This window comes from Otolemur garnettii, unplaced genomic scaffold (genome assembly GCF_000181295.1).
Source record: "Otolemur garnettii isolate 467f Iridium unplaced genomic scaffold, OtoGar3 scaffold00014, whole genome shotgun sequence".
Lineage (NCBI taxonomy): Eukaryota > Metazoa > Chordata > Mammalia > Primates > Galagidae > Otolemur > Otolemur garnettii.
Window position 1 is genome coordinate 18,219,733 of NW_003852409.1, and position 12,030 is coordinate 18,231,762.

Sequence of the window (12,030 nt, forward strand, 5' to 3'; positions counted from 1 at the left end):
ATTGCATGCAACAGGTCTTATGATCTGGAACAGCCAACTGTGTACATAACATGACAGCACTGAATGAAGCAGAATAAACTCTGCAACAAAGGATGTATCTGGAGCCATAAATTCCTCAGATCTTCACTTCTGAGCCATTGCATTCCATTTGAATGAGGGCTATCAGTGTAAATGTTTGCTTTTTTAAAAAGCCAGTTTGCTGAACTCCCCCTAAAAGAATAAACTGGGACTCACTCTCCCCCTATACACCTTTGTTTTAAAAGAGCAGTGCTGTGGCTCTGACTCACTGTCTTTGCTGGGTACCAAAGGGTCTGCTGTGCTGGGCACCAAGTTCCCCATCCCTAGACGGGTTTGGGAGGAGGCTGGGGGAGCCCTGGGCTCTCTTCCTTGTGTAGGAGAGAAGGAGATATTCCTAATGGACAGGCTTTCTAGTTCTAAGAGTTCAGGACTGTACGGGCCTGAGGGAGGGTCAAGTTTAAGGTCTCCTGCACGCGCTCTTCTGTAACTTGCACTTTCTCACTACGCGCACATCCCCCAGGGAAGGAGAGACTTTCACTAGGGGCCTGAGAGCAGGAACATTGGCCCGTGTAAAGGCCTGTGTTTAAATCCAAGTTCTATTATTATTAGGTAATAGCTCCAACCAAGCCATTGCATGTGTATGGACCCCAGTCCATCTCATATAAAGTGACAGCAGAAATAACCAACAATTACTAGCATTAATCTATGCCAGGCACCACGCTAAGGCTTTATGTCCAGACCTTCAACTGGACCCTCCCTCAGCCTCCTAATCCAATTTATTCTTCACAAAATGCAGTGAAACAAAAAGTGTGAGTTATCCCTACTTAACAGATGAGGAAACTGGGGCACAGAGAAATTAAGGAACTTGGGAATGAATGCTGGAGACAAGATTTGAACTCAGGCAGTCTGCCTCTAGGCATCTTAAACTTTGGCTCTCATCACATCTACAGCATAGAATTTCTGGGAGGTTACTCTGGAAAATGGGTATAAAAGCATCTTCTAACCTTTTTGGCACCAAGGACAGGTTTCATGGAAGACAATTTTTCCACAGATGGGGGTGGGGGTGTGGTTTCGAGGTGAATCGAGTGCATTATAGCTCCACCTCAGATCATCAGGCATTAGATTCTCTTAAGAGCACACAAACTAGGTCCCTCCCAGTGTGCTCCTATGAGAATTTAATGCCACCACTTGTCTGCCAGGAGGCAGAGCTCAGATGGTGATGTGAGCATTGGGGAGTGGCTGTAAATATAGAAGAAGCTTTTCCTATTTGCCTGGCCACCTGCTACTCACCTCCTGATGTGGGGCTGGGTTCCAAATAGGCCAAGGACCCTGGAGCAGTCCCCGGTCTGGAAGATTGGAGACCATAGTTTAAACCATAAATCCTTAGACTTGGAAATTCTGAGCAAGAAGCTGAATCTTCAGTTGTAAACTTTTTCTAATCATATTCAACTTTTTTTGAAAAAGTTATCTCCCAGCCTTTGGTCTTTCTTCTCTCCCTCCTACGGGACCACCAACCTTCCTTCCTCATTTTTCTTCTCCCACCTTCCTCCCCTTGTTCAAATTATTGGCTTTGGTGAAATTAAGACTCTATAACAAAAGGCAAAATAACAGCCAAGTCCAAAAGTACTTGTGTTTTATTAAAAAAACAAATACAATCAGATACTGTCCAGATGTGTTTTGGAAAGGAAGATCTCTTTAAAAATCCTTAGTTTTCATCATCATTATCATTATATTAATAATATTAATCATATTTTAAAAATCGAAACAGTATTGCTTTTCTGGTTTCTGTTGTATAAAATGTAAAAAAAGGGGGGAGGACTGCTTCCAATGACACACATTTAAACTTTGCTAACAAAAATAACGACAATTAATTACACAGCTTTGTGTAAAATGCAGCTGGTTCTAAAACAAACTACCACTGTACAGCCTACCCCTCTCCCATCCCCAGAGCCCCCCGAGAAGTAAAAACCATTGTGATGTTGTCACTAGAAGATTTTTGCTGAATCGAACAACAAAACAGGAACCTGTTGGAGATTGATGTCTTTGGTGCGAGAAAAGTAATCGCAGAGTAGGTGAGGCTGTGCTGTTGCCACACTCAGCGCTGACTCCTGCCACACGCCCAGGTGTGGACTGATGATTGGGCTGGTTGTATTGATGCTTTGGTAAAATCCGTTCCTTTCTCTGGGCCCTGTTCTTCTCTCACCCAGTGGTCCCTGCAATTCATGCCCGTTTGCGCCTGCCTTCGAGATTTCTGAAGTTGCTGGGTCTCAGTTTCATCTCAGCAAACTGGATTGAGTGTTCGTGGCCCTTCCAGTGGAACCAGTTAACACCCTGTATGAGAGAGAAGGCCTCCATGTTGGTTTCCGTTAGCAAGGGGTTCACCAATCATTGCTATTCAGTTGTTCAGACAAAATGAGTTCTGGTTAGACTTGGCCATTTGGTGTATCACAGTTGCCTCCTGCCTATCTCTCTGCCTGTGTGGTGAAAACGTTTAAAGGGGGTGGCTGAATCTGATCCAATTTTTCACCTTAGTCAGGAGTCACCTGAGTTTGTAGGGACACTTTGGGCTGCCATCTTGAAACAAAATGGTGGCTGGTGAAACTTGCCACAATTAGGAATAGGTTCGGAGGAATTTCGGTCATGATGGGAGGTGCAGAATTGAGTAGCTTATGTAGGGCACGTGTGTATGTATGCATGTGTCTACAACTGACAGGATTTCTATGGACTATTTTAAGAGAATTTTGGTATAGAATAGCAGAAAGAACATAGGTGAAACACAAGTTTGCAACTTGATATACAAAAGTTAAATACTAATGCTCTTACTTAAGAGATAAATGATATTGAACAAGTTATCAAATCTCTCTGGATTTAGTTTTTCTATGTTTTTAAAATTTTCTTTCTTAAGGTCTGCTAATAGCAAACATGAAAGATGATTGAAGATTAAATGAGTCCATGTGGGAGCTATCGCAGTGCTGGGCACATTGAGGTGGTTAATACCACTTCCTAATCTCAAGTAGGGAGAAATCTCCTTCAAATTTTAGTCAAAGATTTCTACAAGACCACATTTGTGCCCAACAGGATCCATGTTTGACTCTTTAGCCAAGAGTCAAGTCCCGCATGGCCCCCTGCCCCTCTGTGGTTACAGAGCGTCCTCCCAAGTGGCCACCTCCCACCCCCAGGGACTGACCCCTCTCTTCTTTAAGCTGCATGCCACAATGAAGGAACATGCCACACGCAAGTTAAGAGCTAGTGAAATGAGGGGGGAATGGAGATGCTTTGTTGATCTCTAATTTGTTGGCATTCGTTGACATAGGGTGGTCTCTGAGTCTGATAGGAAGGTGGGGTGTAATGGGTAAGCGCCTGGTTGTAATCACTCAGTTACAGTGAAGTCCTGCAGCTGAAAGCTTAGTCACATGCTGCCTGGTGCAGGGTAGGAAGCCCAGACTCCCCATGCTGCGGTGGAGACTGAAGCCAGAGAGGGCAAGTGACTTCACAGAGGCCTCATAGTGGCTTGAGCAGAGCTGGAGCTGGGCCTGAGCGCCAGAGACTCCTTTGTGGCCTCCTGTATCATCTAGTCCTTCTTCCAGCATGGAATGGAAGGATGGAAAACGAGGTTTTTTTTGACATGTAGCTTTTTATTCCCTACAAGGACTTTGTGTGAACTAGAGTTAGAGGACAGATCAATAAAGATGGCTGAATAAGGAATGCTCAGAGTGGAGATGTTACTGAGGGAATGTAAGGGGTCCTTGAACACCTGCTTCTCTGTAACACAGACCTGAAAAGCCACGCCCTGATTCCCTGCCAGGGTGAAGGTGATAAGGACAGGGTAGAGGTGGTGAGAGCACTTTGAAAAGTGTCAGAAATTAAGTCAGGGTACGGGCCACATTTCAGGTCACAGGTATCACTTTTTAGCCGTTAACCCAGGCACTCACAAGTGTATCAAATTCACTAACAATGGTGAATAGCAAGTCCCAACATTTTCTAAGCATCAGGAATCACCTGTGGAAGCTGCCAAAACCCCATAAAAAAGGACAACAAAAAAGTATAACTGTGCAAAAAGATGAGATGCTGCCTCCCACCTGAGGTCATCGAATCAGAAGCCCTGGGATCCTAAGGCGTAATTTGGGCCACTGCAGTTTTATAAAGGCCCTGGGCCCCCAGTAAGAAGACCTGGTAAGAATCTGAAGTCTCGGGGTCAGTAAGGTGTGGCCCCATGAGGACACCCATTCCTTCTCCCTGGGGTGGGGATGAACTTTGAGAAGGGACCAGGACGGGGGGGCCAAGATTTAAATGGCTGGTCTCATCTGGCCTGTCACTCTGTAGGCATATGCCAGGGCAGGCTGGGCTCAAAGGTGACTGAATTCGTTTTACTCTCCTATTTCTAAAGGGTGTTCCAAGCATCTATTTCTGTGACTATATGAGTTGTGTGAGAGCTGTGTGTGCACAGGAAAAAGGCGGGACAGAGGGAAGGTGGGGGATTCAGCTCTGCCTCCAACTTCATTCAGTGACCTCAGGAAAGTCACATTTACAGTCTGTGGGCTGTAAGGTGTGTGGGGGGTTCTGCAGGTGCCCCAGGCCAGGGGTCTGCCGAGCTCTGCACCATCCCTGCTTTATCTAAAACCTTCCCATGTTTATCGGCTTTACTTTAGGGGTTAGCTAAGTTTAGACTCCATTTGCCCAGGGGTGCTCCTTGGGAATCTTCCGGGGTTCACAAGTACTGTTTCCATTCTAACGGACCTACATTGTCATTGAGGTTTCTCACTGCACTGACAGGTGACAAGACATGTGCTATGTCATACCTGAGGTTTTTGCCTCCTTGCGTCCGTCAGCATAGAGGGGTTGAACTGTCCTCCCATCAGCCCCATCCTGCTTCCCAGGCCTGGCCTGCTCCGTGCCCTTCCTGTCCACTCACCTGACTGTGGCTGTTATCCCCGTATCTCCCCATCAGGTTGACACGGTGACAGTTCTTGTACCAGAAAGCCCCCTTGTAGGACAGGGCACAGTTGGTGATGGCTGAGTCTGTGTCCTTGTCAAACGTGGAGAAGGACCTGCCATTGTGGTAGGCCATGGAGTCACCTGGGAGAAAGAAAAAATAAGGACCTGAAAAATCCCAGCTGGAATTTCCTTCTGGGCTGTGAAGGGCAGAACCAGAGGTGACAGCGGAATGGTGCTGGGGTGGGCTGGCCTTAAACATTGGACCCAGAGTTGGGATCTAATGTGGAACTAGATAAGACACGAGTGTTCCCCCATGTGGTAGGAAGAGGGCTTCAGAGGCTTGGAATGGTCCAGTGTCCAGTCCCATCTCTCACTCTCTGGCTGTGACCTTGCATAAGTCAAACCTCTTGCTGAACCTCAGTTTTCTTATCTATGAAATGGAACCAGTATATTGGTTCCATCTACCTCACAGTACTATTGGGACAAATAAGTATTACAATTTTTGCTATTATTTTATGATTTTCTGCATGCCCTTTAAATAAAAGAGCTCAGAGAATAAGGTGGGAAATCTGCCCTTAATAATGCTGTGTCTTCCCCTCACATACAAGTATTTATTAGCCATACTTATAATTAAACCCTTTGAATATTAGATGTCCCTAAACAGTCTGTGTATCATACAGGTTTTTTTTTTTTTGGAGTTTTGGCTGGGGCTGGGTTTGAACCCACCACCTCTGGTATATAGGGCCGGCGCCCTACTCCTCTGAGCCACAGGTGTCGCCCCCATACAGTTATTTTTTTAAAGTGTTTATCAGAGCAGTGTTCCTTAATTCATAGACAATAAACCCATTTATACACTATTTGGTCTTAACATAATAATCGAGTAAATGAGGTGAGAGCTATATTAATTAGTTAGATGTAAGCACTCCAAATTGCATAAAAAAATCAACACATTGTACCCCACAAATGTATTCATGACCTATGTGTGTATGACTAAATAAAAGGAAAAAAATATATACACTATTTGGGACTCTAGCTTCTAATTTAGAATTTTAGAAGCATTTCAGTTCCATTCTTTTTGTGTGTCCTCACTCTCAACCCTAGCCAAAGATTAGACACAAAATTTTCAAGACTCTAAAACATTCTACCCTGATATTTTGAAACAAATTGTCAAAGGGACTCAGGTACCTTTTTAAGGGGTAATGCTACCCAGCATCTGAGGATGGCAGGTAGATACTGGCTGTCCTGCGGAGGTCCTGGCTTCAACCAAAGCACACAGAAAAATGCAGCCTTACAAAGGTTCCCTTAGTAAAGGGAAATATTACAGCTCATTCTCTCATTGGAAGTACAAAGAGAGATGGAGAAAGGCCACATTCCTGCTGCTTGGTGGATTTGCTTGCCATGTAACAATATCCTTCTTGCCCGAAGCCATCTCAACCAAAGAAATATTTACTGCCAGGTAATAAAATGTCAGAATTCTTTGAGGGATGCAAGAACTAAAACAATTTCCGCCCCTGGCTGTCTCTCTTCATTACCACTAAATTGCCATCTTAAAAGAGCTTTGTGGGTCCTTAGATTGGGCCTGGCTTTTGGCAACCTTTTATCTGGAGACTTTCACCTTATGTGTGTTTTCTGCCAGGGATCAGAGGAGTTGGGAATGTGCCATGACATCTGTCTGTTTTCACAAACATAATAGAAAGCCACCCTAAGTGGCAGGGCTTGCTGTGAGTGGTCCGCACTCTCAGGCCCGACTCCCTTCTGTTACCGAGAACACCACCAGCAGCCAGACTTCTGTAAGCTGTTTCACTCTGGGGAAATTTCGGAGTTTTTCTGAGCTTGTTTCCTCATTTGTCTAATAACATCATCTTCCGGAAATAGTTTTTATGAGGATTAAATGGGGTAATGCAGGTAATACTTACAAAAGTGGAAGGTACCTAGCAGGCTTGAATTCATGTCATTTCCTTATTTATTTCTCCTCTAATGTGGAGCCAGAAAACCACCCACAGGCCATTTCAAGTCCAAGAAATCTTCAAAACTTGAACTAGGGTTATGAACCAGACAAGGAAGGAATGGAAGGGCCAAGAGAGAAGTAGTGAGCTTCTGGTCATGGGGTTATGCAGGCTGAGGCTGGACGGCCACGTACAGGGATGTCTTAGAAGAGGTTCCAGCACCTAGGTGTGGGGTGGATTCTTCCCTAATCAAAGTGCAGTCCACGGACAGCAACACCAAACAACACTGGCATCAGTAGGGAACTCAAATACAAAATGCAGAATCTCAGCCCACCCCAGCCATCCTGTGTCAGCATCTACACAGTCACAGGCGCCAGTGGGTCATTCACCCCTCACAAATTGAGAAGCACTTGGTGAGATGCCTTGGAGACTAGGTATTTTTTTTTTTTTAATCAGTCTACAATTGATATGTAAAACTAGATAAGAAAGACACAGTTTTTGAATGAGGGGAGTTACAAAGCTAGCCTGGTTGCCCTAGTTCCCAACCTACTTTATGTTTCAGGGACCAAAATATATACCCAATCCTTTGTAATTACATTTATTCTGAATTAGTACCTAGTATATATTCAGATGTTGGTTGAGCCAATGAATATATGGATTAAGAAAGGAAAGAAGGAAGAAGGAAGAAAAGAAAGAGAGGGAGGGAGGGAGGGAAAGAGGACGCAGGAAGTCAGGAAAAGCAGAAGAATTAGCTAAAAGCACCAAGCAGTTCTCTGGTTTTGTGATTCTAAGCCCCCAGCTCTGTACCTGCCGTCCCACTGTACCCCTCCACCTTCAACTTGTATCGAGTCTTGGCATCTCCCACGCCGAATCTTTCATAGACGGCGAAGGCTGTCTCCCCACGGTCCCGCAGGTCCACCCGGAGCTCGTACTGCCCCTGGGCTGTGATTTTGCTCAGGTTGTCCAGCCCTGTGGATGACAGGCAAGGGCTACTAAGAAATACAGGTGACTGGGACCAACATTTCTACTTAAAAGCAGCAGCTGAGTGTCCTGGAAAGGGGTTCATGTCACACAGACCTGGGCTCAAAGCCTGCCCTGTATCCTTGCTGATACAATACCAGGCCAAATGTGTGAGGTTTCTGATCCTCAGGAAAAATTGGGCTGACATCTTTGCCCTGCCAACCTCCCAGTGTATCAGGAAGACCATAGGAGATGAGGTGGTGAAAGTACGTTTTAAACTCAAAAGCTCTTTACAATTGAAGGGGCATGGATGGTGGGATGGACCTTTCCTGGCCTGGCCCAGGCCATGGTGCATAGAACAAAGCTCCATGCAGGGAGAGGGTTGGAAAGCGTGTGTTGCAGGAATGAATGGATAGATAATGGGTTCTGACTTGGGAGATTTCAAATTGTAGCTCCATTGCTTGTTGGCCGGATTCCCACAGGCACACCAGTCTATCTCTGAGGCTCTATTTCCTCATGTGGAAGGTAGGAATTTAGTACTTCCCAGGGGTGCTGTGAGGGTTAAAGATTATGGCTCTAAGGGACCCTTCTCTGCACCCAGAGCACAACTTGGAGCCTGCCAGGGAAGCAGCCAATGGTATCAGTGAGGATGAGTCTGTGAATAGTTCAGCAAATGACTTAATTCTTAAGGGCTGACTGTTGGCTCTCCCTTGATCCAATTTTTATTTTTAATGATTCAGAGCATTTGCCTAGTCTTTTCCATTAAGAATTTAATATTCTGTGCCCACCACCGGAACGACAGTCTCCTCCTAATCTATTTCTCTCCCATACGGCCCTGTGGGTTAGGGCAAATGACAAGGAGGGCAGAAAGAAGCAGTTTGGACACAAACATGCAGAGCTGAATTACCAAGCCAGAACTCCTCTCTGCGGTCCCCAAACCCAGCAGCGTAGGCTTTCCAGTTTCGATAGAAGTCCTCACGTCCGTTTTTGCGTCTCAGGAACACCTGCGAACATATCAGTGTGCACTCGGGTTATTGCAGGGCAGAGAGGGACCTTTTCTAGAGAAAGAAACATCACACACTGGAAGGAGCACCAGTCCTTAGCTCTGTCACTAATTTTCCATGTGACTCTGGGCAGGTCACCTCCCCTCCCTAAAAACCAAAGATTACAAATACTACCCAGGTTTAGGTGACAATGGCAAGTCAATGTCGGTACATTGATGATAACAAATGTGCCCTTTGGTTCAGGCTGTCAATGGGGGAGCTTGTGTGGGTGTGTTGGGGTGTCTGTGAGAATTCTCTATACTTTCCTCTTCATTTTGAACCTAAAACTGCTTTAAAAAATTTTTTTATTAATTAAAAAAAAACCCTACCCAGTTAACTATGGGAATGAAATTGGAATAATTCATGTAAAACTCCTAGCACAGTGCCTGGTAGATAACAAATGTTCAGTGCTAATATTAATATAAATGATGGAGTCAGTGGACATTGTCATGGATACATCAGAGTTATTTGATGAGGATCGGATGAGATAAATTATAAGAAAATTTTTTTCCTCTTCCTTCAATCCCTGGATTCTTTCCCATTCTTTTATTTAAGAGAGAATTACTGAGCGCCTCTCTGAGACAGGCACAATCTTGCAAAGACGCATGCACGTGGGTGTCAGGCGTCAGAGTGCAGGGGTACTGCCTTGCCCCTCCTCCCACGGCCCTCCCCATCCCTCCAGTCCCCACTTCTGGGGGCCCTCACCCCCAGGCTTGAGAGCTCTGGGCTTCCTGCTAATACTCACAATCCATCCTCCCCCATCAGAGGTCATGTCACAGTAGACTTCTAGTGCCTGGGACTTATTGCCATTCAGATAAATGGTGTAGAGGCCAGAGGTCGTGTCTCCATTCAGCATAGCTTGGGAGCAGTCCCTGGGGAATGGGTATAGGAGTCCAACTGTGGGATAAGGAGAAATCATGATGCTTTAGGGCAGGAGGATGGGGTAGAGCTTGGAAATTGCAGCTTAACTATTCATTGGCTGGGGGTGGATTCCTGGGGGTGAACAGCTTCACCTCTCTCTCTGAGTCTCTACCCCATCATGTGAAAGACAAGGGTAGACTGCTCCATGGGGGTGCTCTGAGGCTTAGTGCCCATCTCAACTCCTTATACTGATGGTGGCATTGATGACACCCACGGGAGGAAAGCAGATCCACTGTGTGGGGTATGTGTCAGGTTGACCTGCGCACACCTGGAGCAGCCAGGAGCACCTGATGAACACCCTGTCACTGCCCAGATAGATGGCTGGGTTTCTGGCACCTGGTGTGTGTCTCACTGAGGACTGGGTCACTCTATCAGGCCGCAGTTTGTTTTGAGAGTCTGATGAAAGTTTTGGATACTCAAGCTCCCCAGACAAATGCATCTCAGTCCTTCATCTGTGTTCATCTTTGCTTTTTCACAGCCTTCTGAGGTAGGAGGTCTAGTTCTGAACATGCCTTTAGGTTGCTCTGTGACACTGGAGAAGTCTTCTAACTGCTGTGAGCCTGGGAATCTTAGACTGATGTAACAAGAATGCTTGGGGAATTTCTAAGTGGAATCATGTGATATAAAAATTAAAAACTAGGTAGAAACCCACCATCTCGGGGCTGTGCTTAGGAGATGGGTCTGAGAGCTGATGGACGTAGTAGTTCCTTTTCCTGATCCAACAACACCTCCACATTCAATTGGGGTTTTATCATGAACTGTTTTCTTGATTATTTAACGGTCCTAGTATAAGAAGGCATACATCTTCAAGGCATACTCCTAGTTTTGTGTTCTCAGCACCTGCCAGAAGATCTGGCAGCGAGGAAGCACCTTCCTTAGCAGATGTAAGCAGAATGACTGTCCCCAGTGAATGGTAAAGAGCAGGGCTCTCCAAAGCCTGGATCCTCCCATCCTTGGAAATGGATACTACCTCTTATTTGCCAATGGAACAACTTAGGTGTTCATCATCTGTAGAAGATTCCCAGCTGCAGGTACAGAGGGAGGCTCCCTGGGTCTGGGAAACCTGAGCCTAACGCTGACTGTAACCCACAGGTGGCCTTGAGCAGGTCAGGTAGTGTCTGGGAGCATCCATTTCCCCATCAGGAAATTGGGCATGGTAATCCGACCTACCATACCAGCTTGGTGGGAGATTCATTTGTGATTTTAAATGTGGACAAGCTTTATAAACACTGACATGAAAAAGGAGAAGGGAAGGGAAGTGATATTGAGCTTATATTGAGCCCTGGTAATAAAAGGACCACACACTTATATGGGGCCACATACTGGGCTAGGAGTTCAAGTACAATACTTCATTAACCCTCACAAGGTCCTTATGAGGAAGGGAAGGTTATTAATCCCATTGTATAGATGAGGAAACTTGAGGATTACAAAACAAAAGTTATGTTCTTAAAGTACCAAGATCAAGTGCTGAAAATGGGGCAGCAGGGCTCCCCACTCGGATGCTTATGCCCCGCTGCAGGCTTTTTCATCAGGATTCCAAGTAGTAGCAGAGAACTGATTCTTTCTAGAAATTTGTTTGAAAATTTAAAGTAGAAGACAAAGGGGAAAGAGAGGGTTGATTCACTCAGTTAGATCACAGTTAGATTTCACTCTTGGCCCCTCTTACTTGTGGTGAAGATGGTCTGGACTAGTTTGCTCCTCAGGGGCCCACTTAATGCCTGGACCTTGGCTGTGTAGTGCGTGGATGGGCTCAGGTCTGCCAGGCTGTAGGAGGTGGTGTCTGGACCCACAATGACTTCCTAAAGGCAGAAAAAAGAATGTAATAACTTTTAGTCACAAAAATTCTCAGAGTATAAATAGAAATTCATTCTATTCATTTATTCATTCATTATTTCACTCTTCCTTTCATTTATTTATTCACTAAGAATCCACTAAGCACCCACTCTGTGCAACAGGATCCACTTGCACTCCTGGGATATCAGAGAGGAGGAGAGTGAAACACAATCAAAGGTCCTGGGGCCAGAAGAGACAGAGCAAGTCAAAATAACAAGAGGAAGCAGTAGCCTACCTCAACTGTACTTAGTTTCAGGTGGTGGAGCAGTGGAAAATGTTACCAGATTAGTGAAGTCTATCATTGTAAGAAGTGAAGAATCCAAAAAGTTTTCAGAGTTGAGCTTTGGAACTTGAGTTTTTTTTTTTTTTTTTTT

General features: G+C 45.3%; 1 protein-coding gene across 3 annotated transcripts in view; it reads right to left on the bottom strand.

The window, feature by feature from the left end:
• Positions 1–1,636: 1,636 nt before the first annotated feature.
• The window catches only part of TNC (tenascin C), a 95,738-nt gene continuing 85,344 nt past the window's right edge, over positions 1,637–12,030 (bottom strand). For all 3 annotated transcript variants that reach the window (XM_023510497.1, XM_023510499.1, XM_023510498.1), the window contains 6 exons: positions 11,490–11,622; positions 9,648–9,799; positions 8,767–8,863; positions 7,707–7,868; positions 4,931–5,094; positions 1,637–2,349 (listed from right to left, as the gene is read on the bottom strand). In XM_023510497.1, the coding sequence (XP_023366265.1) occupies positions 2,239–2,349; positions 4,931–5,094; positions 7,707–7,868; positions 8,767–8,863; positions 9,648–9,799; positions 11,490–11,622 (819 nt within the window). In that variant the 3' untranslated portion in view covers positions 1,637–2,238. The remainder of the gene's footprint in view (positions 2,350–4,930; positions 5,095–7,706; positions 7,869–8,766; positions 8,864–9,647; positions 9,800–11,489; positions 11,623–12,030) is intronic.